We start from the raw sequence: 27,219 nt of genomic DNA on the forward strand, positions 1-27,219 counted from the left end.
ATTAATACAAATTTACATCTTTGGAAACTTAAGATGTTACAAATTGCTAACTATTTTAAGGATATCTTTGTGTATGGAACTGTTTATGTAATACGGAACAGTTAATAGCCTGGAAAGTGTTCACTACACCTTCACAGGCACTTAAACAGTGTTATTGAAGTTTAGTTGTAAATATAGGTGGGAACACATTGCCTTTTTTTGTAACCCACCCGTGACCTGAAACAACACCCATGAGTTTCTTCATCGCTTTTCCTTGAGTCACCTTCGTGATTTCCTTACAAGTTTTTCTAATCATTTCCTGAATAGTGTGTCTTTTCATTTTATTGTCAAGTGTCTTTCAATATTGGTTAATGTTTATAATTCTGTGTAAAATATGTAAATAATTAGGACATTAAAAAATGATTAGAATTTACATATGCATAAAATCGCACATTTTTTTTATTACATAACCCATCAAAGAATTTGTCTTTACAGTGCTGGAGTCGTGTAAACCTATATTTGTATTCCTGCATTCACATGCTTACATATTTGCACATATGCCTCATTAAAAGTGAAATGTTGCAGACTTTTGATGTAAATCCTGTGAATGTGAACATGAACATTAATGACCTTTTACCCTGTTGTCACCACACGCAAGTGCAAATAAACGATTCAGTCACTCTGCAAATATTAAGTACCTCATTCCATGCCAGGCACTCTGCGGGTTGCTAGATGTGAGCTGAATGAATGTTTATAGACCCATGGAATTTGATCATTTATTTCTGTAGAATCATGCAGCTGCAAAATCTTTTAAAATAATTTTGTGCCTGTTACCATCAAAAGTGTTTACATTCCACATGGAGCCCTTCTCTTTCATCTAGTTTTATCTACACACACAGGAACACATGGGAGACCTTTTCTGTCTTTTCTTTCCATATTCCATTTACTTCTTAATCATCAGTGTATTAATCCATTATTCATTTCATTCACTAATATATTCCATTTATTTGTTAAATGCATAGGACATGCTGAGCACTGTGTTAGGTAATAGAGAATACAGAATTACCAAAGTTTTTCCTGAAGCCAAAGGGGAAAAAACCAGATTTACTGACCTAGGTGGTATCAAGTTGATGTCTTATTTTTAATTCTCTTTTTAATATTACCTAGGTCTTCACTTTATTCTATCTCAGTGCCTAAAATATAGTAAGTACTTGATAATTGTGGGGAAATTCAATGTTATGTACTGTCTCACCTGCTAACTTCATTCCTTTCTATTTTTCCCTTTTGCTTTGCATTCTTTGCCCTGCTCATCATTTGCAGGTGTGTGTAGGAGTGCACATGCGTGTCTAAAATCACCTTTACCTCTTCTTCCTTTAATTTAGAATGTGTTTTCTTATTCACCACATTTACTTACATCCTGCTGTGGTTTAAATGTGTACCCAAAGTTTAGGTGTTAAAAACTTAGCCCATAATGCAGTGGGATTGAGAGGTGATTAGATATGGAAGATTCTGCCCTCATAAATAAATTAATACTGTCATGTGGAGAATGGGGTAGTGATTGCAGGATGGGCTCCTGATTAAACAATGTGCTCCATTCTCATTCCTCCTTTCACTTTCCTTCTCCCTTGCTGATTTATCCTTCTGCCTTCCCCCGTGCGATGACAACAAGGACCTCATCAGATGTGACCCCTTGATCTTTCCAGATTCTAGAACCATAAGCTCAATAAATTTCTGTTCTTTATCAGCTACCCAGTCTGAGGCATTCTGTTATAGCAGCAGAACATAGACTAAGACACAGCCTGTCCAGTCTCACCTCCACTTCTTCTAAGTGAGTTTATTGATCCTCTTAAATCATATTTTCCTTTTCCATCTTTAACTCTTATTGTCTGAGAGCATCTTCCTTTCTCTCTTGCATCTCCCGCTTACCTGCAAGGCCTATGGGTGCCAAATAACCTCTAGCTCTGGTGACATCTTTTGGGTTCTGAAAAGGAAACACCTGGATAGATATGGTGATGAAACTTGATTCATTCCCACCTTCTGACCTCTCCTCACAGAAGATGTGGGTCACATTCTGTGATAGCATGGTGGCAAATTAGAGGAGACAGGCAATAGGAAGTAAGACCGTAGGATTTTACCTGGGGATATCTGCCATCAGCTGCTCTTCTTTGTATTGGAATTTGTTTATTTGTATTGGAATTTGTATATTACTAACCATTGGAACCAATCTCATCTATTAAAAGAAAAAAATCTTTGGGCCTGTAAACACTTGGACCAGATTATAAAGTTTTACTAAAAACCAGAAAGTATTGTGTTAATGACATCTACTGGTCAGCCTTTATACACTCAAAAAATTAAAATAATTTGAGTTAAAATAACTGAGTTATTTTAATTTTGTTAGTATAGTATATACATTTTGGTCCAATCTGTATCTGTAGTTCTAAGTTTATTTGAAGTCACATCAACATAGCCCTAGCTATTTTGTGTCCAACTACTTAGTTCAAGGTACCATTTAAAAAACAAAAACAAAAACCAAGGTTGACCTACTGGGAGAGAAGGTGGAATAGAGTTCCACAGTTGTTTGTTTGAAAATTCTAAGGATGGGTATGTTTTAGAATGTACATTTTTTTTTTTTAAATGTAGAAAGGAAATACAGGGCATATATTGTATGGTAAGTGCATCTCTACATGAATTTGAGGAAATTACTTTTAACATGGTTGAATACGAGCATTCATTCTCAATGGGGAGAATCAAGACTTAACCTGATGTTCAGGTCAAGTATTGAGACTTGGTTTTTGCAGTTGTAAGAGATTATGGACTTGTTTTAAAATGTGACCAAGTGTTGAATTAATTAAAAGGAATTAATTATGATTTATGTTTAGGGAAAGGGACTATTACTATGGGGTAGAAGAAGAAAATGTAGGGTTTTGTCTGGTTTTGAAGGTTTGGATGGAAGTTGATTTTACTCATTGCTGAATCTTGAGCAGCTAGAATTGCACTTGGCACATATTTGATGAATAGACGTATGACAGGTGAGTAAATTTGGGTAGGCAAAGGACAGACCATTCCTGTCTGGGGAGAGACTTCAGTCTGAACATAGTCCTGTAGGATAGTGTGAACTTGTTTTTTTGTGGGGGACAGTAGGCTGCTCTGATTGAAATGAATGCTGTGTGGCAAATGTAAGCAGATGCGGTAGGGCCCCTTATGGCTACTTATGGACTTGTCAAGGCTGGGAAGGGGCTTGATCTGTGGGCATCTCTTTTTTTCTTTTTGTGGTGCTGGGGATCAAACCCAGGGCTTTGTGCCTGCAAGGCAAGCACTCTACCAACTGAGCTACATCCCCAGCCCTGCTGGCTTACTCTTAAAATGAGGATGGTGAGGACCTTAGATAATAAAAGTGATATGAACCATAGGAATATAGAGGGGAAAGAGATGGTGGTGTTTGGAATGTTTGGATTCCTTAATGTGTGTGCAAGAAATTCAAGACTGTGTTGAAGAGGCAGAGATTAGTCTTCAGTTAGAAGAGAGAGTTGGACATTGACTGTTGAATTTGCAAAGTGACAGGGAGGAAGTCCAAACAAACTTCAAAATTCTAATACTTGGTGACTAGAAAGGTGATCCCTTTGGGCAGAAGAGGGAAATTTGGGAAAGAAGCTGGAATGGATGTGATTAGCCCTACTAGTATGAATTGGCATGTTGGTCTATATTCTTTCAACACAACTGATATTTTTGTGTGAACACAAGTGTGTTCCTAGATATCAGTTCTACTCATTTTGTTAGTCCAGGGCCTTTCAAAATAGTGTTACAAAGAGAAAATCCCACAAGACTTGATTATGTCATGTGCCGTTTCTGAACTGCTTTTGTATGAGGTTTATTTAAATTTCATTAAGAAAAGGAAAAACTGTGTTGAGGAACTTTAATTCCCCCTCGAACCTTTCATTATGCATTAGCAATTAACGCTACTCTTCTCAGGTTGATGAATTTGAACTTGATCAATTATCTGATAGTAATTACCAGCAGAGCGATGATTATTGCCAAAGTAACATTCTTACATTATCTTTCCAGCACTTTTCACAGAGGTGTGCATTTGTTTGTAGAATATGACATGCTCTTTTTACTCCTGGCCCTGGGGTCAAGCTGTTGTAAGCTTCTTTAATAGAGTAGTACTGAACAAAATCCTCTGGTATTTTAAACTCTCTGGACAGGACCCCTAGCTTCCAGGGGAAGGAAGGAATGAGTAGCAGTCTTTATCCCTGAAATAGGCTCAAAATTCTTGATTTTTGTTTTTTGGCATTTTCCTTCTCTTTTTTCCAACTTGAGGCAGGGCTGTGCTGCCCCGTTCGCTTGTCCTAGTCAGTGGCCGTCCTGCATCAGGAAGGAGCCTCTCTGCTGCTGGGACTCTTCAGCATTCTGAGTAGACTAGGGGCTAGCCTTGACCCTCCTGGTTCTTGTAGCTCTAAAGAGAGATTGGAGAGAGAATGTGTATCAGTTGGCTAAGTCTGCTGTAACAGAGTCATGTATGGGTGACTTAACAGAAATTTACCTTTTCCTAATTTGAGGGACTGGAGGTCTAATAAAATCTATCAAAAGGGTTGGTTTCTTCTGAGGCCTCTGTCCTTGGCTTGTAGGCCACTGTCTTTTTCTATGTCCACATGTCCTCTCCTTCCAAGGACACCAGGCATATTGGACTAGGGCCCATCCAGATGACCTCATTTTAAATGAATTATCTCTTTTAAAGACCTCCTATCTATATATGATCACATTTTGAGATACTGGGAGTTAGGACTTCAATATGAAAATTTGTGGAAGTCACAATTTGGCCCATAATAGAAAGCAAAATAGGACATTTGAGAAGTATAAAAGTGAGTAAAGACAAAAGTCAAAAAGGAAAAGAAAATGCTGATTTTTGGCAAGAAGAAAAAAATGAAAGTGGATGTGGATGTAGCCTGCATTATAATGTACAGAACATGTTTCTAGCATCTCTTTTCCCTCCCAGTATAACAGGGCATATGATGTTACCCTTGATCTCATATGTGACCTTGAGACTCAGAGGTTTCCCGACTTGCTCATGAGTGTCTGAGCTAGACTTGAAGCCAATGCTTTAGATTCTATTATTCTTTTCATCAGCAATGCAGGGAGGTGAGAAGAAAGTAAACCCCCTTGTGCAGATTCCTTGTCCTTTTTGTTGTTGGGTTATTTTGTTTTGTAAACTTGGGGAATTAGAAATGTCATTTTCTTGTCAACCAGTAGTGTTCTTGTGAGCTTTAACATTTGTAGTGTAGAAAATAGACACATAGCCAGGAGCTGTAACTCTTTGGAAGTAAAGATAAGTCACATTTGGGGGGAGTTATTGCTGTATTATAAAATTTTTCAAGTCCAGTGAATTGGAGAATTTGGTACAATGAATGCCCACCTTCTCACCACCCAGGTTCAACAGTGCTGTATATTTGGCCGCAGTTGTTTCTACCATCTCTTCTTCCTCTTCCAGCAAACCTAAGACAACTTCTACCCCTTTCAGGTGCAACATTAAAGTGGGCATTTTCTTATATGACCTGAATGTCTCTCAGACTGTCCTGATTGTTTCTGAAGTGTCTTTTACAATTGGTTTGTGCAGATGAGAATCCAAAAAGGGAAATTTTATTCAGCATATGAAATTATGTTTGATGTAACTTTTTTTGCCCATTTGTCTATTGTGCTCTGGGACCCCTGGATTTCAGGTCCCTACAGAAGAGTTTGTAGTGAGTTGGTTTATTTTGCTGTAGAGTTTGTGGTGAAACTCATTTGGGCAGGGCATATAACAACTCTTTCTTTAAAAATACAGTTCTACTTTAGTCTTGACTGAATTTGCATGGTCTTTAACAGTCATCCAAACAATGATTTTGTTCTATATACTAATCGCCATATTATTTTTAAAAGGCTAAAATTTCCAAGAGAAACATGAACAAGTGAACACAACAAACCTAGGTTTTAATGTATCTTTACAAGTTGCATTGGGGTACATTTCACCATATCCACCATACTCAACTTTCCATTAACATTGACTCATTACATTTTTGTCCACATGGAAGATTGTTTCAGATTATTTTCCAACCATAGCACACAAATCCAAAGCTGGTAAAAACAAGTTGGTATAAACACTTGATTTTTGTCAAATGTTATTTTTGTAGTCAACAGGAATGTTGCTAATGTGAGTTAGCAAAGATTCTGACTGCAACTGTTTGATGACAGCTTTTAAAATCTGATACTGTTGTATTTTGCTAACATTTCATTTCTTCCAATAGGTATAAATGACCAAGGATTGTACAGAGTTGTGGGGGTGAGTTCAAAGGTCCAGAGACTTCTGAGTATGTTGATGGGTATGCCTCTTTTCTAATCATTTTTCCATGCATTATTTGTTTATGTTCATTGACTTCACAACTTAATATTTCATAGTAACATATAGCATACTTGGGAGTCCATTTTCTTTTCTCCTTAGATGAGTTGTCTCCTGAGCAGAGATGGTTGACTCAGACATAGATTATTAGTATTTGGATTTGCTTAGGTTATCTATGTTGCCTCTACTTACTAAGAAAAGGATGCAGCTCATGGAAGAATGTCTTTCACTGCTTATTCCACACAACAAAGCAGCAGTCAGGCCTCTGTGATTTGCATGATTTCCAAGTTGCCTGTCCAGAACCTTGACAGTACATTTGGTTGGACAAGACCACTGGGACTCGCTCATTTTTATGGAGCTTCCAAAACTGTCATTTGACAGCGAGGGTCTGACTCTCAGGAATTCATTGGTATTCACAGTGGCTTGTTTGTAGTTCGCACCAGGCTCTTCTCCAGAACCACGCATGCTCCATCTGTGCTGATAACACAGTGTTCTTTGGCATTGCAGACTAGAGGAAGCCAGAAAGTGAATTCATTTCATTACCCCAGACATTATGTGAATGACAAAGCGCTTTTGCATTACACATTGCTGTCAGTTCAGTGCCACCTGTAAGGCACTCCGCTTCTCCCTTCCTCAGAGCAGGCTGCCTCTTGAGGAGCAATAACTCATTTGGCTGCAGGGCCTTGGATATCAAACCAATCTGTCATTCCGACCTTGCTACATATTAATTTATTTGCTGTCTCACTTTAATTAATCAATATTAACAATGCCTCCAGGTAGGCTGTGAATGAATTTAAGCCTGTCTGCATCTTAAAGCATTGTAGTAAAGACTCATTTTTAGAAAGCATAAACTAAGATGAACAAAATCAACTGACACATTATGGATAGCACTGCTTGTTGGCTGTATTTGAATTAAGGATTTCATAAGCAACAACCTTTTTTTGGCTATTAACCACAGGAAAAATTGCCCGTCATCAGCTGGAGAGCCTTGTTAGAATACATTCGCTTTCATGAGCTGTTTTCATTTTCTGCCTCTCTGGTTTGACTTGGGTGTGCAATTCTGGCAGACAGATTTTCCTTTTCACCATTAGCAGGCTCCAAATTAAATAGACTCAGGTTGCCAGTGGTTCAGTAGCAGCTGGAAGAGTTTAATGTCACTGCAGCATCTGCTTTTACTTAATTTTAAAATTAGAAACACTTCTCTCATTTCCAACATGGTGTTTTAATGATTAGACCTAGAAGACTCTGGGTATCAGAATGGGAGATGTGGGCTGAAAGGCCCGTTTTGGTGCTAAACTGGCCATAAAGATCCTGGCATTATTTTTATCATATTCTTGTTAAATGGGAAGCTTGAAGAAGGGTGTTTCTGTGGTCACCCTAAAGTGTTAAGCTGTCTCAAAATTTGTTCTTAATCTCATAAATCCTACATGCTCTGCATAGCTGAACTCGGGTGATGGTCTCCTCTCATGGGAAATGTCCCAAGACAGTCCTTAACTTCCAAGGTATTTTCACTCTCTAAACCCTCAAAAATTCATGACCTGGAAAACTGTCCATACTTTCCATGAGCATCAGAGAAGAGAAGTCCAGGACATGGGCATGTCATAACCTCATTTGAGTTGCTGGCAAGGAAAGAGCTGTGTTTTTAGCAATATTCTGTGAAAAGAGGAAATTAGAGAATTGGCATGAGAGAAGGATACAGACTGGTTATTTCCTCATTTAATAACTCATTTGAGGACTGAACAATGTATGTTTGTTTTTATTATATGTAAATATTCCTTAGTATGAATTTAAGATTGTCAGTCAAATTTTGGATTTGCATTAGCACCATTTTCTTGTTCTTCGTTACCAAGGCAAACCTTAGCTCTTGATAAAATAGGTTTATTCACTATTTTCTAATGAATTGAGGATTTCCTTAAGATATGTCCTTCTCATCCTGATTAAATCTTCAAATCAAAATAATTTGCTACCACTGCCAAAAAAGGATTTGGGTTCTGGATAGTCATGTCCACATTCCCACAGATGTTCTTCCTCTCCAGCTTTTCCCACTTCTCTGTTGTTTTAAGGTTGTATGTCCCAAAAAGAAGAAAAATGGAGTGGAAATGCATGGGGCCTGCCAAATTTTTAAATTTCCTTTTTAAAGCAAGTTATTGTCTTTTATTATTATTCCTGAAAGTAATACTTTTATTTTAAAACTTGGATATTTTCAAAGAGCATTTTGTTGGTAATGCATTTTTTTCCTTGTAAAAATGAAATATAATCTAAAATCTAAGTATCTGAGAAAAAGTTCCAAGAGATTTTGTTTTTTTTTTTGAGGAGAGCTGCCTTTACTTGATTCGTTTAGTTCTTGAGAGCTATTTACTTTAGATTTTTTATTATTGCCATTTTTACATGAAATGTTTTGCATTTTCCGTTTAAAGTATTCTTTAAATACTTACATGTAGAAGTTTGTGGCGATTCCTAAAGAAAGAATCTATGCTTAATCCCTTGCATTTTCTCCTCATCTCTCTCCTTTCTGTGGTGTTTTTCTTTCCCCTTTACATTTAAGATTATATAGAAAAATGTTTCTCTCCATTATCTTTTGCCTGTTTCATTCTTCCTCACCCCTTCTTCTTCATCCCTCATCCCTTCTCCTTTCCTCATCCCTCCCTCCCTCTTCCTCCTTCAACCCTCCCTGCCCTGCCCTCACCCCTCCCCTCACCCCTCCCTCCCTCTTCCCTCATCCCTCCTTTTCTTTTCCCTCCCTCTTCCCTCATCCATCCCTCCCTCTTCCCTCATCCATCCCTCCCTCTTCCCTCATCCATCCCTCCCTCTTCCCTCATCCATCCCTCCCCCTTCCCTCATCCCCTCTTCCCTCCTTCCTTCCTCTACCTCCTTCATCACCTCCTCTTCTTCCCTCTCCTTCTTCCCCCTTCCCTTCCTTCTCACCCTCCTCATCCCGTGTTCATTCAACATGAAGAGTGATGGCAGTTGATCATAGAAAGTTTTATAAATAGAGAGGTAATTTAAGCTCATCCAGGCCGGGTGAAGAAGGCAGCTGTCATCCTCCTCTGGTGATGAGACTTTGTCTTCCGTCCTGGGCAGAACGCAACATTCTGCTGGATTTCCAGTAGCCTCTTGAGCCTTTCCCTGCACCAAGCTTCTTAAATTTCCAAAAGAAAATGCCCAGCTGAGAACCTGACTTCCTTTTGTTTAAAGGCTATTTTCCTTTTCCTACCCCTTTTCTGTCTCTTAAGTCAGAGCCCGTCATCTGGTGAATGTTTGTTTAGAGACAGAGCAGTTGAGGGAAGTAGAGAGAAATAACACATGGGGTGTCTTTGGGGTGAGTCATGATTTTTTAGTAAATCAGGTGAGAATTAAAAAGATGAATCACAGTAGTTATAGATTAGGACTGAAGAGTGTTAGAGTTGTCCTGCATTCTTAACACTTTAGAAGGAAAGCAGAGCAGAGGAAGGGGAAATTGTGAGAAAATGAGGTAGTGACGTGGATTGGGTAATTATTTCTAAATGTAATTTGCAAAAAATCCTGGGTGGTTTATATATTTTTAGACATAGAAACATAGAAAACAAGAAATAAAAATAATTTGGAAGAGTTTTGCTTTAAAAATATTACCTCATTTACTTTGTCTACAGGATAACTTTGTCACACAGATTGGGAGGAAAAGTGAACTAATCTAGCTGACAAACATTTCAGTTTATTACAATAAAGTGTATTTTCAGAACTCATCCCATCATGCTCCTTCAAGTACTTTGAAATTGGACCCAAGTTATTGTCAAGTGCAGTGTTAGCTCTGCTTAAAATGGTGCTTTGCATTTTGGTTGGGCCATACATTTCCAATTTCAAAGAAATGGCCAGTGGTTATGCTAATATGAAACATTCACCCCAATAAAAAGTCTGTCCTTTGTGCTCCTTATTTTGGATTTTTAACTATTCATGAGATGTTGTTCTTTGGTGAGAAAGAAAGCAAAAATTTCCCTTATTTAATGTAGAACATATATTTTGAATGAACACTCCAAACATATTTTTATATTTGAATCCTAAGTAAATTCTTCACAAATTCCACCTAGTCCCAGTGCACCCACTGATTGTAAAGGACCGCTAGGGATGATTGAGTTATTTGAAAACAGTGAAAAATTTAATAGAGGATTAATAACATAGACACTATGTAGTCATTAGCTTCTGATGTGACAGCTGCTTTTTATCCCATGAATTTAGAAGGGTGGCTTATTTTTCCATGGAAAGAATATGATTCTCAAAATATAGAATGATAATTTGGTAGAAAGTTGGAAATAAAAGATTTCCTTTAGAAGCCTCTTGGATTTTAAAATGGTGGTTTGCTGGTAGCAAGTTGATTGAAAATGTTATCTGACTTGTATGTTAAAATGAGATTTAAATAATTGATTTAATGAGAGACAGAATATTCAGTTACAGAAGTAATTGGTTGGCAAAGCCTTTAGAACAGAATTATTTAGTCCTTGTTATAAAGGATTGCATCTTTAATCAGGGTTCTTAATTTGATTTCTTGAATGTATCTGTGGCTTGTCTGACAAGCTCAGTAACAAATGAGTTCTGAATTGTAGGAACTGATCAAAATGTAATCAGTGTCAATTGCCATTGTTGTAGTTTATTGCATAGGGCTGTCAGTTGCTGTAATCAAGAAATGTTGAAGTGCTTTAAAAAGTCTCCAGACCTTTGAGTAATTGACTTCGTATGTATGATGTTATGGCTGTGAAATAACCATCACTTCCCTGTTTTACTTTATTTTCAAAAAGTTTGAGTCCAACATTGGGTTGTCATTCATTCTTCGTCATGCCTGAGCTTATGTTTTTAGGCAGCATGAGTGACTTCACCTGGTGATCACATTTTTGACTGCCTTTTCTCTTTTTGTGCTTTGAAAAAGGAAATACCAATAAGATGTTTTTTCTCTATGTAGATAAATAGAGTGTAAGGAAGAGAAAAAAAAGAAAAGAAAAACCCTTAAACAACTAGTGGGCTTTTTTTTTTTTTTTTTTTGCTTTGTTTTAATCTTGGTTGGGCATCATTCTAAAGTGAGGGAGAAAGTATCTCTTCCATGAATCTTTTATTTATTTTTTTTTTCTTCACATGATAGGAGTGTAGAAAGCCAGGCAAGTTTCTGTTGATGATGTGCTACCATTCTTATCCATTTCCTTCCTTCGGGTGGGTGCCACCACTGAACACTTAGGCGTTTTAGCTCCTTACCTATGAGGGTAACCTGCTATGTGTAATAATTTATGAAAGTTGACATATGTTCCTGCCTTGCTTTGATGCGCTCACTAGTTCTGTGAGAGCCTTTACAAGACCTCCATTGTGCAGGTGAAGGCCTGAAGCCCAGATGGATTAGAACTCCCTTGTTCAGAGTGGCTTTCTGGCCTAAGTTAGGGTGGATACTGAAGGATGACTAGGGTTACCCACATTGCCCTGCTCTGCACTACCAGCCATGTGGAGTAGTGATGGTGTCCAGGGTACAAATAGCAAAGATGCCACCATACTCAGAAGATTGGCTTTTCTGACTATGTTGTCATTTTACTTCAACCAGGATCAACTTTTCCTACTCATTTTTTTTTTTTTTTTTTGGTACCACACACTAGTGCTTTAGAACTTAGTAGCTATTTAAAAGGGCATTGGAAGCAACACATCAATAACACTTTTAGGACAAAGAAAACTAGTTGAATTTGGAGTGAATGTCAGAGGTATTACAGAATCATCCAATAAATATTTCCAGGATAAGTGTATCATTGTAATGTCAGTGTGAAATAGTACCCCTAAATGGCTCTTCCCTCTTAGGCAACTTTTATTTAAAAATCAAATTTAGTTTTTGACAGATACCTAAAAATTAATAGGATAGTGTGGTGTTGATAATAGTTAGTATACATTGTGTAATGTTTAAATTGGATAAAACATCAGTAACTTTTCAAGTCTGTGTTATATCTGTTTTGGTGGATCATGTGTTAATCTTTAGAACACTAATGTAATGAATATAAATCTTGAAACATGGACTCAAGCTTATTCTTTCTCCCAAGTTGTTGCCTAAGAGTTTGCTATTATGCCACCTCTTACTCTGTAAAAACATGTAATAACAGTCATGCCACCTGCAGTGAGTTAAACCACTCATTCAACTGAAAAAGCCACATGCCTTGAGCCTTGGCTGCCTTAACATGAAGATGGTGTCCATGATACTGTTAGCTGTACATGAACAATAGCAGTTGAAGATGCTGAAATGCCACACCATGTCTTCATTCTTCCATACTCTGGCCTCAAACTTACCCTTTTGCTTTGATCTCTACTACAGATTTTCTGAAGTGCTAGAAATGATTAGTAGTAGAACATCACAGATAGTGTCATAAAGAACTTGCATGTAATGCTTTTTTGGAGGGAAACCACAGGACTGATTATTTGTGATTTGACTATTTAAAAATGGAAGCTCTGTGAGCTAGTCAGGATGACCTCTGAATGTTCCAGGTTTTAATGAACTGTTCTTTCTTGCTTGTTCACTAGATGTAAAAACATGCAGTGAGCTGGACCTGGAGAATTCCATAGACTGGGAAGTGAAAACAATAACAAGTGCCCTAAAACAGTATCTGAGGTAAGCTCCTCTCAGTAACAGGAGGGAAGAGTGGGCAACATGGACATAAAGCAGGCACCTACTCTGCACATAGATACTGATAGATAAGTTAAATGTTATTGAAAAGGAAAGCACTGATCTATCTAATAATGTTTCAGAATGTGAGATAGATAGTAGGTGAATATCAGTTGTCCAGTCAACTGTAACAGAATAGCCTTTGGTCTTACAGTAGATAGCTCTTGTTGAGGTGAGTTTTATGAATAAACAATATGAAACAATGAGGATTCAGTAAGGGAGACTACTTCTTGGATTCATTGACACTCTTAATTGTTTTAAACTAATATTCAGAATTCTAAAAATTCAAAGATTTGAATAGAAAGGTTTATGATAACAGTCAAATACAAAGCTATTTGAAAACTTGGGATCTTAAAATAAATTTAAAATTTTCATTTATTATAGGAAATATAGAGTGGGATTAGAGTTAGAAAATGTTCAGCATTTTAATAAGTAACAAACTTTCTCTAAAAGAATTCAGGAATAAAAGTTTGGTTTGATGAAGAATAAAAATAGGGATTACAAAATCAAAGTAGAAGAAGGGGAAAACATCACAACTGTAATCCTTGTACTATGGTTCTGTTGGGGACTTGAATTTTTATACACACCCCCTGCTCCCACACACAAAAGGCAGAGCTTTCCCCGTTGTTATTAATAATATAAATATATAGGTTGTTTTTTTAATGTACAAATTACTTGACTTCCAATGATCACATTAGAATCTACATAAGTTACTCATTTTGCATTTAACAAATTATGAAAAATTTTAAATATGTAAGGCAAGAGATTAGTGTAATGAATCCTCATGGCTGTATTACAGTTCTTCAGCTCAACACCCCATTCTTCTTGATTCATCCATCTCCCTATCTGCTACTTTTTGGAGATAATACTTTGATTTTCTACAAACTTACTGCCATATCTGTAAATACTTGAGTATATGTTTCAAAAACAACAGACTTTGTAATCAGAAGATAATTATGATATCCAATAAAATTAATATCATTCAGTATTCAGTCCTTATTCAATTTTCACTAAAGTGAAAAAAGTCTCTCCCCTACCAAAAAAAATTTTTTTTAAAAAAGTCTTTTTGGAGGCTGGGGAGATAGCTCAGCTGGTAGAGTCCTTGCCTCGCAAGCACAAGGCCCTGAGTTTGATCCCCAGTACCGCAAAAAAAAAAAAAAAAAAAAAAAAAAAAGGTCTTTTTGGTAAATGGTGTTGGACATTTCATGTGCTTGATAAGTTTTAAGTCTCTCTTAACCTGTACAGTTCTTTCCCTTCCTACCACTGGCATTTATTTGTTGATGAACCTGGCTTGATCTTTAAAATACAATTTTCTGCATTTTAGATATGGCTGATTATATCCTTATGGGGTCATTTAACATGATTGTCTAGCCATTGTATTTTCTGCAAATAGTTGTAGTCTTTATTGGGTTCAGATTGGGTTTTTATTTACATATATCAAGAGCATATCAGAGTGCTGCTATAGTCTTCCTGTTGGATCACATCAGGCAGCTTTTGTTGTCTGGTTGTCCTACTCTTTACATTATGAACATTTTTCGGTGGACTCAGGTGTGCATTACCTGTTTTCAGGTGGTTTTAGCCACCTGAAAGATGGTTTTAGCCACTCTTTACACGTTTTCTTCAATGATTAAGTCCCAGTCAATAAAGGGGCAAAATGAAGGCTGAATCTAATGTACTAAGCATCTACATTGCCACTGATTGTGGTTTAGATGAGGATAAAAATTAATTTTGTCAGTCCTCCACTGGGATTAGCATGTAAGCTCTCTGCAGATTGGCACTGTATATGTCCTGTGCATTGCACTGTTCCCAACAACTGGAGTTATGCCTGTCACTAAGCATGTAGAGAAATGCTACTGAACTCAGGGTGATTTTGCCCCCTGGTGATGTTTGGCAATATCTGCAGACATCTTTGGTTGTCCTGACTGCTGGAATCCAACGGACAGAGGACTGGGCTGAGCTGTTAAACACCCTATAGAGCACAGGGAGCTGAGCCTTCTCTGAAGAATTACTTGATCTAAATTAATGGAAGTTGAGAAAGCCTGTATTAGATGGATGGAGGAAAGAGTGGATGAGGATATAAAAATATTACAAATTGCATTTGTTAACTTGACTAGCAGAAGATTCTATCACTCTAACAGATGGTAAGGGAATGGATCAAGATGACTGAATTATGGGTAGAAAACTCAGGGTAAAATCAATTCTTTCAAAGTAAATTGTATGCTTTTTGCCTCTGATCCACATTGTTCTTTTCCTTTGTGGAAAATTAGCTTCAAAACCAGAGGATCTTCTTACTTTTCACGTGCAACTTTTTTTCTTTTCTTTTCCTTTTTTTGTGGGGGAGGGGTGTGTGCTGGGAATTGAACCCAGAGCTTTGTGCATGTGAGGTAAGCACTCTACCACTAAGCCACATCTCTAATAAATTCAGATCTTGGTGTTCTCTGAAGCTAGTTCCTTATTGCCCCTGGTCTTGTGTTGCTTTTTCTGCATTTTTCTCTCATTATGTTGCTCCATCGTATTGCATTCCACTTTGAAGCAAACATTGCCTACAGAACGAAATTATGAGATGCTATTATTATATAATTTCACTCCTAACAATATACACATTCTGCCTGAATGTGATGAAGTGATTATCATAAGATGGCAGATGCCTTGGGAGAGTGGAAAGTTAGGTTGCTGTTCTTTTCCCCTATGTTATTTTTAGCAACTGAAAATGCAGTAATTAGGATTTAATTGACACTTTTTCTGGTGATGGACCAAATGGAAGAAAACGGAGTTTTTACCTAATACCACGTTGGCTACACGGTTATGGCCAAAGCAAATGTATTTCCTTCGGTCCGAGAGAGAATGCAGTATGATGGTCAAGGGCATGAGGTCTGGAGCCAGCCTCCCTGCCAGCGTTGAAATCTCAGCTCTGTCTCTCACAGCAAGAGCCCAAATGCATATTTTTTCTCACCAAGAAACAAGAACAACAAAACGACCAAATTTTTGCCTTGCCTTAAGTTCTTCAGGCAAATAACGCAGACACTATTGGATGGGAGGCTGGAAGTGGAGGAAGAAAGTAGCCAACCCCCAAAGCACCAAACTAAAACAGGAAGCAAAGCCCCCAGGGTCTTGGAGAAAGAAAGATGGCAGTGGACTCGCACATGGCATCTCCTTTTTTCTTCCGACTTGAGGCGACATTTTTTTTTTTTTTTTTTTTTTACTCCATGCTTTGGAGGGACTGAATGTGAGCCCTTGGAATGATTTCTTATCTATGCAGACCAGCATGTGTTCATCACAACAGTTTCCCATTGTGAGGTGACAAATGAGCTGTTTTGTGATGTTTCTAGTAAAATGATTTTACCTGGAGGAAACTTCTTTTAAGTCTGGAAATTGGAATGGGATTTTTGGGGAAGGAAATGCCAGTTTAGGTAAATATTATGATTTGTATCTCCCGACAGATCCCAATGGGTGGCAAAGAGAGGTGACTTAAAAACATGTTGGGTGGGAGGCTGAGAGATGCAGTGACTCAGTGTAATAAATTCTGTATGGGGAGCTTGTCATTTTTATTACTGCTTCCCTAACATTAACGATATTTATTTTTTATGCCACATTGCCTAGCTATAGACATATGGCAATGATGTAAGTAGCTTGTAGAGCATGTTTAGGCACAAATTCATTTTTATTGGAGAAGAAATGCTCTCTGGTTGTTCTTGGTGTTCTTTTCTCTTTTCAATTTTGCACCCTGTTTTCCTTTTCTGCTGGATAACCATTTTTCTCCATTGCTCTTTCTGCTTGCCCTTACTTTGAAACCAAAACCCCAGAGGTTGACTTCTGGTTAGTCTTTCTCCTGGTTTAGGTTGTGATGTGTTTGATTCCTTTTTCCTTTTGTAAATGGGAGTGTAGGGGAAGAAGGGGAAGAAGAGCAGAAATAAGGGAAGTTTTCATTTGTCTACATTGTCATTTTGTATATGTGTGTGTCCTGAAGCATCATAAGCTATGGTAAGGAACATACTTGTAATAGTTTTTTGCATTTGTTTTTGGTTTTTAACCTTTATTATAGTGCAACTGACATATAATCAGCTAAACAGCTTTATTGTGTATTTGAAATACAATGAACTCTCCATATTTGTAGTATACATTTTGATAAGCTTGATGTATTTATTTATGGTGATATGTGTGAAACCATCACCATTATCAAGATGAACAGTCCTTGGAAATGCCCCAATTCTTTGTACCTCTCCCTTCTCAGCCATCACCTTTAGGTAATTGTTTTTCTGCTTTATGCCATTATGTTAATTTGGATTTCTTATAATTCTGTATAAATTAACCATACAGCATGTGTTTTAGAAAAAGAAAATCAGGATTCTTTCACTTAGAATAAGTAGAGATTGCCCGTGTTGTAGTGTATTTTCCAAAGTTCATTCTTTTTTTTGTATTAGGAATTGAACCCAGGGGCGCTTAACCACTGAGCCACCCCAGCCCTTTTTAATATTTTGTTAAAGACGGGGTCTGGCTAAGGTGCTAAGTCCCTTGCTAAGTTGCTGAGGCTGGGTTTGAACTTTCTATCCTCCTTCCTCAACCTCCTGAGCCACTGGGATTACACGTGTGTGCCACTATGCTCTGTTACACTTTGGTTTCTTATGAATAAATCCTGGGAGTAGAATGACTAGATTGTGCTTAACTTTTGGGGAGACTGACAAACTTTTGTCCAAATTTGATGTATTTATTTATATTTCCACTAGCAGTGTACAAAAGTCTTGCTTCCTCTTTATCCTTATCAACTCTTGATGGTCATATTTTTAAAAAAATTTTAGCTGATTTAGTAGGTACTGGGGATCAAACTGGGGATCAAACTCAGGGCCTTGTGCTCGCAAGCACTCTACCAGCTGAGCTATCTCCCCAGCTCTCATTGTGCTTTTAATGTGAACTTCCTCAGTGACTATTAATGTTGAACGTTTTTGGGTACATAGGTTGTCTTATTCTTTTAACAGTGTCATTCATTAAGAAATTAATAACTTTAATGAAGTCCAGCTTATCAGTTTTTTTTCTTTTTTTGGACTGTGCTGTTGGTGATAACAATAAATCTTGGCTTAACCTAAAGTCATAAAGGTTTTCTTTTATTTTTTCCTTGCAGAAATTCTATTTTAGGTTTTCTAAAACTTACCTGTTTTAAGTTGGTTTTTGTATAAGATATGAGGAATGGAGTCAAATTCACTTTTACATATGGATGTTCAGTACTTGCATTATCATTTGTGGGAAAGATGGTCCTTTTTTCCACTATGTTATCTATTGTGATGATCATACAGGACTTTTTTTCTTCTTTCGTTTTGCTTGTTGGTATTGCGTTGATTTTCAAAATATTAGGTCCATGTCACATTCCTGTGATAAAGCCAGGTTGGCTGTGATTTTTTTTTATCCTTTTATTTATCTTGTTGAATTTCATTTACTAACATTTTATTTAAAGTGGTGTTTGTTATTAGTGGTGGTGGTCTGTCATTTTCTTGAAATTTTTTTAGTTTTGATATTCTACCTCACAAAATGAGTAAGTATTCTGTTTTCTGGAAGAACACACGCTGTTATTTTTCTGGAAAAAATATAATTAGAACTGATATTGTTTCTTCCATGATTGTTTGATAGAATTCACTACCAAAATCATCTTGGTTCTGAGCTTTCTGACAAACTAGGTTTTTAACTATAAATTCAGTTTCTTTAACAGATAGAGAACTAACAGATATAGGACTACTTAGGTTATCTTTTATTGTGAGTGAGCTTAGGTAGTTTGCATCTTTTAAGACATTTGTCCATCTTTTGTAAATTGCTGCATTTATGGACATGAAACCATTTGTAATGTTCCCTGTTTTCTCTTTAATGTTGTTAGAACCCACAGTGATTCTGCAGTAACCATTCTCCTTCTTGGAGAATGGCTGTTGATGTTTTCTCCATTTTCTAGTCACTTGGGTTAGATTTATCAATTTTATTGATCATCTTAAATAACTGATTTGGAATTAATTGCTCTATTTTTGGTTTTCACTGATTTCCTTTTTGGTCAATAATATATCTATTCTTATTACTTCACATTTAATTTATTCTTTTTTCCTCCCTTGCCTTCAGGTAGAAAGTAAACTCATTGGTTTAAGGTCTTCTTCTTTTCTAATGTAGATGTTTAATAGTATAAATGTACTCCAGAATACAGCTTTATCAGCATTCCTAAGACTGATATATTTTCATTTCATTTATTCAGAATACTTTAGAATCTCCTCCTTTGGTGTTTTCCAGCTCTTCCTGTTACTGATTTTTTTAAATTCAATTTTTATTTCAATGAAAGAACATGCTCTGCATGAATTGAACACTTTAAATTTATTGATTGGTTTCGTGGACCAGAATCTGGTTTATCTCGGAGAATAAATGGTCGCATGCACCGGGAAAACGTGCCCCCCTTGTGGTGCAGTGTCATTTAGGTGACACATTTTGTGTGGATAAGTGAAGTTGGCTGATGGTTGTGTTCACATCGTATGTATGTTGATGGATTTTCTGTCTACTTGTTCTAGCACTTATTCAGATAGAGGGATATTGAGCCTCCGACTGTGGCTGTGGAGTCATGTTTTTTATAGCAATTCCATCAGTTTTTGCATGATGTACGTTGAAACTGTTTGATCCGTGAACATTTAGTTTTGTAGTAGCATTGATGAGTTGACCTTTTTATCAATATGAAATGACCTTTATCCCTGGCAGTATTCTTGACTTTTGCAGATGTTTAAATTTTTTCGTGTGTGTGTCTGTACATCTTTGGTTTTCTTTTTAGACATTTGAAGAGGAATTTCTGGGTTGCAGGATTTCAATCTTTCAGAAGTTCTCAATGTCTTGCCAGATTGCCCTGAAGAAAAACTGTGCATATTGATACTTGTTGAAGTATTCCTTGACTTGTCACAAAGTCAGTATTGTACAATTTAAGACATATTGCAAGGTTCAATGAACTGTAGCATTCTGTTGATCATGGGATAGAATATACTACCATTTAATTTTGTTAAAAATTAAAATGCTGTGTATATTTTTAAAGTTGTCATCAATCTAATTTTATAGGTATAAACTTCAAAGTCATCAACTTTATAATTATCTTTCATTATTACATAGGCATAATGATTTTTTAAATATGCTGATTTTTAAAATGAAGATACTAAGAGGGAAGAGGATTTGATTTATGTAATCTTTTCTGCATAATTTTTTTTAAGTTTCATGATACTGGGGTTTGAACCCAGGAACTCGGGAATGCTAGCCAGGCAAGTGTTCTACCACAGAGCTACATCCCAGCCATTTTCTATGTACTTTGTGTGTGTTTGTGTTATCGTTGACTAATATCTTAAAGATGATTTTCCAAATTTTGTGCTTATATTTGGTTAGATAGTGTTTGACTTTTAATATGTTAGTGTGTGAAAAGAAGTCAAATATGACCCAAGATATTCCTAAAGGTACTTTCCAAGATTAGAGATGAAATGCTACATGCTTAGACTTTATAGGGATTTGTGGTTGCTTCAGCTTTGATAGTGCATAGTGCAGGTAGCAGCAGTTCATGAAGTGCTTCATTTGATTTATATATCTTTTTGATATGTAAAGATATTCCCTAAGGAGGTTTTGCATGATAGCTAAGAAATGCCCAACAAATTTAACAATGTTTTATAAAAAGTAAACTCTGAGGTGACTTGTTTGGATTCTTTTGCTAATTAAAAAACTCTTCTTTTCATACAGGAGTCTTCCCGAGCCTCTCATGACCTATGAGTTACATGGAGATTTCATTGTTCCAGCCAGTAAGTAAATCATAGAGGTAGAGAGACATAGTTTTGTAGTTCATAGTGTGTACAGACTAAAAATTGAACTTAATGAAATTAAATTGAAATCAATCATGAAAATTTAATCTTGTTGAGGCCTTTGTTAAAAACAGAAATCATTGTAAATGATGTGTCCCTTTCCCCCTTTAGAAAGAAAGTAAAAATGAGGACAATGGATTCATTCATTCATTCATGAACATTATTGCTTATTACGTATTAGTCACAGGTAGACAACACTAGTAGAGTCTGGGTATGTAGAACCATGACAGAATTCCTGACCCCAGGAATCACTTCTATAGCAAGGATTAGGGCTTCCACCTCTCTCTCATTATACCATGAAATATAGAATAATGATATGAAATGTTGTGGAAACATGAAGCATTTAACCCGTGGGAGGTCGGAGAGATTAGTGGGTTGGAGAAGGCGTCACTTAGATATTTAGATGGAAATTACAGACAGAAGGAATATTATGAGAAGGAATATTATGCCAGAAGCCCAAGCAGTATTTGTTAGTGAATTATACGTGATAAAGTGTTAAATGAGAAAGGCCTGTAGTTGGTGGAATTTTAATTCATGATCAGATTTTTTATAAAACCAGGCTTTCTGGTTTTATTATCACAGAGCCCACTTTTTGTATTCAGCACTGTTTGATCATCCTCCTCTTCTGAAGTATACTGGTGAGGTATTTAATAGTTAAGGAAATGAAGGTTGAGGCACGTGAAGTCACTTGCCAGAATAGAGGAAACTATTTAAAATTGAAAACCCCAGTTCCACTGGCTAAACTTTGCAGTATTGGTTTTCACAGGTGCATTGACAGTAGCTGAAATTGTATTTTCATTTCCTTTTATTTTTTTCCCCCCTTGGATGTCGTCCACAGTTTAATCTGTTGAAAAACTTAAAGCAATCCCTTTGGGTCCCATGTTACTGCTGCCTGAACATGGCTTTAAATGTCATCTTCTTGTGAGGTCTCTGCTCCCGCCAGTGTAAAGGTTCCTCGGATGTTGCCGAAGGAAGCAACGTGTAGGCTCCATTAGACTACACTTGTAAAATAGGCTTTGGGAAAAGGCAAAAATGTGGTTCTGTTCAGCTTTGTTTTTACATGGAAGAGGAGATTTTTTTTTCTCCCCCAAAATTTGTGCGATCAAGGAAGTGGGGGAAGGTTTTCTTGGCCATAACTCAAGCAAATGCTTAGTTGTTTTGATTCCTTCCCTGTAGCATTTTTGGCAAACTAGGAAAAGAGAAATTAAACTTGGTTGGAGGACAATCATTTCATGTTGTTCGCCTTAGAGACTGGAAAAAGCACAAGAGTGCCAGCTTTCATCTCGAATCCTTTGGGAATTGGGGAAAGATAAAGTGATTATGGAATAAAGGTCTAAATTGCCACAAGTGAGCGTCAGGAATATTATCATGTCCATAGCCTAATGCAATGTGTTTGAAATTCTGATATCAGATTTTGCCAGATAAGGAATTTCCTACCTCTGAGGACCTTTTTACAAGGTAGTGAGAGGACCATGGTGGTAGAGGATCATGAAGGCATATTTGAACTATGTTGTGCAAAGAATTGTGTGGATGTGAAAAGTCTCATTATCTGCTGGATGTGTGCCCTACTTGGTTTCCTGACTTTCTGGTGATGCTGTAAGAGCCTTCTTGATGATTTGAATAACAGGGCTGTCACAAAGGCATACTGTAGCTACTGTGGTTATTGGCATGGATTTGCACCTAACTGCAGTCGTGGTTGGAACAGGACCTATAGTAACTCTATTAAATGAGAAAAAGCACATGTACCAAATAGGATTCTTTTAGGGTTCGATATTTCCAGGGCACAGCTTTTATTTTCATCTCTTGTGAGTACCCTTCCTCTGTAGTCAGTGCCTCTTAGGAGTGAGGGAGCAGATCTCTAATCTTTTTCATATGTACCTCTAAGTATTGAGTAAAATGGTCACAGAAATCAGATGCCCAAAATTAGTCTCCCCCTTTGAATATTGCTGGAGAATTGGAATTGTGGTTATGCTATCATTTTCCATTAAGGGTGGCATAGCTTACCTTGTCTTGCTAAAATGTCTGTTAACTGAGCTGATTGCTAAAATTACCAAGCATTACCAGTCTTTGTTACCGCCTCTCACACCAGCATGGAAACTAATTTTTGATTCTTCTCAGTCATGTGTGCTGGTTTCCATCTGTTCTGTGGTGTTGAGATCCTCTCTTCTCCCTGCCTGCTGTGAGTTCTGAAGGTTTCTCCTGGGTCCCTTCCTTTTCTTGAATCCGTTTTGTTCCTTTGGTTTTCTGTTGAAAACCTCTGAGTTAATTCCTTGAGGTCATGATAGAAAACTATGATCTATGTCATCATCACAAAAAACCAAGTATTCTTTCCTTGTTTTATGAAAAATCAACCTATGATTCAATGTTAAATGCATTGGAAGTAGACTTTTTTCCTTTAAGAAAATTAAGAGTTGAATTGGTAGCTGAGATCATTAAGATGACTTAAAGGAAGTAGAGACCATCTACCTTTCAAGATACTGTACTGAGCTTTTGATATAGAAATTCACAATACAGAAATGCAGTTTATTTGGTCTGTGCAGGAAATCAAAAAGTTGTGTCCAATTTGGAAGGCTGCAGGCATCTACCTGGATGTCCTGTGCATGATGCTAATTACCTTTGAGAATGTCGTAACCCTTGGTCTGTAGGCAGAGTCCTTGACCTATTATCTTGATGAGCATGGATGGACCCATCGTATGAACAACTCATCAACTGTCTCTCAAACCAGAGTGCTTGTGTTCCTGTGTTCAGTATATTTTCTTCCTGTAGTCAAGTTACTTGGGAAGCATAATCTTAATCACAAAGTTGTTAGGGTCATTTCTGACAAGAAATGTAACTATTGTAGGATCCAGTGCATAGGTGTGTTTGCTCAACCAGAATGTTCTATCCTTACTGGTAAACCCTCATGGGAAGCAAGACAGGATCTAGGTGGGGAAGAATTTAGAAACCTGGAAATTAAAGTAATTGGCCATCTAGTGACATTGGCCTCCCTCGGCCTATTGTGTTTGTCATGTAGATGGGGAACCCATAGAGGAATTAGAGTTCTGGATGTCTGCTGTCAGAAGCCCGCTAGTTCCTTGGAAAGTTCTGGGGTAGTTACTGCTAATGCTTTCCTTAAATTACAGTATGATTGATGTATGGTGTTTAAATATTAATATAACGTTTGTTTACCTGTGTGTCTTTAAGAAGCTCCAGTAAGTTGATCATTCTTTTTGGTCTCAGTTGCCCACAGCATCATAAACAAATAGACACTAAAATGTGATAGATGCTGGTGTGTAGTTTCACAATTAAAATGCTTTTTTTCTATTACAGTAAACTCCTAATTCCCTGGCATATTTCACGAATTTGGTGTATGATTAACCCAGTGTCCAGATTTTTTTAAAAAAGTTATGCCTATTATTCTTTGTCATTGAAATATATATATATAAAATGCATGAAGCATAAGCAACTAATGATAACTGATTTTAGATGAAAAAAAATTCTTGTGGAAACCTTGAAGTCATTCTGCTATAGCCATATAGAAATGTCTGTTAATAGAAAGTTCTGAGTAATGCCAAAATAAGACAGTATTAGAACAGATAGTTTTATCTTAAAAGCTTTGTTGATTTTTTTTTTTTTTTTTTTAAAAGAAAAAACAGGGAGAAAGCTTGGAAAAAAATGTGATTTCAGATGAGGTGGGATGGGCTTGTGGGAGAGGGACTCGAGAAAGAGTGGAAGGTTTTGACTATTTTTCAAGAGAAATTCTATTTTTAGAAATGAAGAACATTATCCCTAGAGGGTGGGAAACTACTTCTCTAGCTTGTGTTTGGGTAAGTAATAAATGCTAACATATTAAAACTAGGTTTTCATTGGAAAAAATGATTTTTAATGTCAAGATACAGACTTCTGAGTTAAAAGTAACTTTTTAGTACACACTTTTCAAAAACTTTTAAGTGTTAAAATATGAAATTCTTATCCTTTATTCCCTTGGAATTCTTGATTATTTTTGCAGAGTTGATGCTTGTATCTTACTTTTTGAAGATTAAAACTGTGAATTGAAATCATTGTGTTTTTGTTTCTTTCAACACTGATGAGTATCTTGGTTTTAACTCCAGATTTAGAACTGGGTTGTAATTTATTACCTAACTCTTGAGACAGTTGTGCTCTTGTTTTCAGTGATAATTTTAGTCTATGTAAAAACTTTTTGTTAGGTAATACGATTTTGATAATACGCGTTCTGCCTCATCTTGTGCTTTGTAGCTTTAGCCTTTTTGTTCCTTTCCCTTTAGTGACTACTGTCTCAGTGTCCTCTTGTAAAATCCCATTCTTCACTCTCCGGCACTGTTATTTGGGGTGTAAACTGGGCAGAGTTAACTTTGCCAACATTGGAAACAATGTCCATTTCATAAAATTGATGGTGTGGCACTGGTTTAATGAGATGGAAAGTCGTCCATGCTCTGTTAAATGAAATGGGCTGTTTAAACATTTCATTCCAAGTAAAGGGAAGAAAACTCTGAAAGGATTAGACCTAAAACCCACCAGCTCATTTTACAATGAGATTTATTATGGGGAATTTGAATTCTAGTGAACTTGACTTGTTGAAACATAACATCAGTGTGCACAAAGAAGTGTACAGTTAATTTTCACCAAGTGAACAGCCTCCAGGTCAAGAAATCAAACGTGATCCAAGGTGAAGCCCTTCTCACACCCATGTGGCCACTGTCCACCTTTTGGGGTATGACTGTTTCTGACTTCAGACTCCTTGGGTTGCACTGTGCATAACTGTAATCCGATGAAAACCATTCTGCTATGTCTGCCTTTCTTCACTCAGTGTGTGAGCTTTGTCCACATAGTGAAAAGCGGTAGAGCATTCTCGTTACAGTCCATGGTGTGGACATAGCACAATATATTGATCAGTCCTACTTCTGATGGACTTTTGGGTTGTTTTCCACTTTGGGCCTATTACAAAGAGTGCTGCTGTGAACATTCTAGCGTCTGTCTTTTAATGAACACTTGTGTGCGTGTCTTCTGGTCGTGTACCTATGAGTGGAATTTTTGGAGCTTAGAGTATGTGTTTGTTCAGCTTTAGCAGATCTGCCAAACACGTCTCCAGAGTGACTGTAAGTTATTCCCACCTACGGCCGGGCCGTAGCTCAGTGGAGGAGAGCCGGCTGAGCCCGTGCAAGCCCTGGGCTGCAGGCCCAGCACCAGGGGCAAAAGCCACAGCTAGTGAGTATATGAATGTTTGGGTCACCTTGAGTCCAACTTGGTACTCACTTAAAGCTATTCTGGTGGGCGAGTGTTGATCTCTTGTGGGTTTAATTTCTACTTCTCTCATAAAAGCCAAGTCCATTTTCATATGTAATCATAGTATAAAAATTTTTAAAACCCCTTCTCCAGTCTTTTGCTTGTTTTTATTTGGGGTTTTCCCCCTCCTCTCTGGTTGATTTGTACAAGTTTTTATAGTCTGATTTTGCATTATCTCTTATATATTGGAGTGTTAGTGATTTTTAGTTGTCTTTATTATCTGTCGTATAAATTTTACAGAGAAGATATTTAATTTTTATCATCAGAAAAAAACAAAAAGGTATCAGTGTTTGAAAACAAAATAAATGTTAAAATAAACAGAACCCCAAATTCTTCTCAGTCTCTTCTTTGCCACTCCTGGAAACTCTAGCATATTCCTCAGTAATGAACCTTGTCTTGATTTGTTAATTTCCCAGGCAGAAACATGATAAAGTTAATCAGGCCCACTGTTCATGAGAGCCACAGGTAATTCTCAAGTTTAAGGGGTAAAGGGAATACGTTGGTATTCTAGGGCTGCGATAGCAAAAGTACCACAAGTCGAGTGACTTAAAAGAACAGAAATATATTCTGTCACAATACTGGGACTGAATGTCCAAATCAAGGTTTGCTCCATTGGTGACTGGTGGGTAGGGTCCTTTCTGGCCACTCACTCCCGGCCATCTTCAACGTGCCTCTGCTTGCAGACGCCCACTTCGATCGCTGGTTCTGCTGGCGGGGATACCCTCCCCCCTACCTATCTATCTCCAGTTGACCATCTTCCCTCTTTGTTTTCTAAGGACACTGGTCTTACTGGGTTAAGGGACTCTGCCCTACCCCATTATGATGTCATCTTAACTGATATCGCTAAGGACTGTTTTCAAATAAGTAAACTGTATTAAGCATGGCTTATAACTGATATTTTGGAACTTGAACGTCGTGACCCCAGAAGATGGCCTCTCTCAGGCTAGCCCATTCCTAGAGATGCTAACCCCCAGCACTCTTTTCGTGTGTGAACTTCCACCTCCCACCCCTCCTTCAGTGGACTCTCTCTCTGCAGGCCAGTATTCTCCATCCCTCGTTACCCTAGGGCCAGGTACCAGACAAGTGGG

The 27,219-nt window shown here is 37.3% G+C and overlaps 1 protein-coding gene across 2 annotated transcripts in view; it reads left to right on the forward strand.

The window, feature by feature from the left end:
- Positions 1–27,219, forward strand: part of Arhgap10 (Rho GTPase activating protein 10) — a 284,074-nt gene that overhangs the window by 162,365 nt on the left and 94,490 nt on the right. For both annotated transcript variants that reach the window (XM_047567505.1, XM_047567504.1), the window contains exons 14-16: positions 6,258–6,332; positions 12,863–12,950; positions 20,730–20,788. In XM_047567505.1, the coding sequence (XP_047423461.1) occupies positions 6,258–6,332; positions 12,863–12,950; positions 20,730–20,788 (222 nt within the window). The remainder of the gene's footprint in view (positions 1–6,257; positions 6,333–12,862; positions 12,951–20,729; positions 20,789–27,219) is intronic.

Source organism: Sciurus carolinensis, chromosome 10, assembly GCF_902686445.1.
Source record: "Sciurus carolinensis chromosome 10, mSciCar1.2, whole genome shotgun sequence".
In the NCBI taxonomy this organism is placed as follows: Eukaryota; Metazoa; Chordata; class Mammalia; order Rodentia; family Sciuridae; genus Sciurus; species Sciurus carolinensis.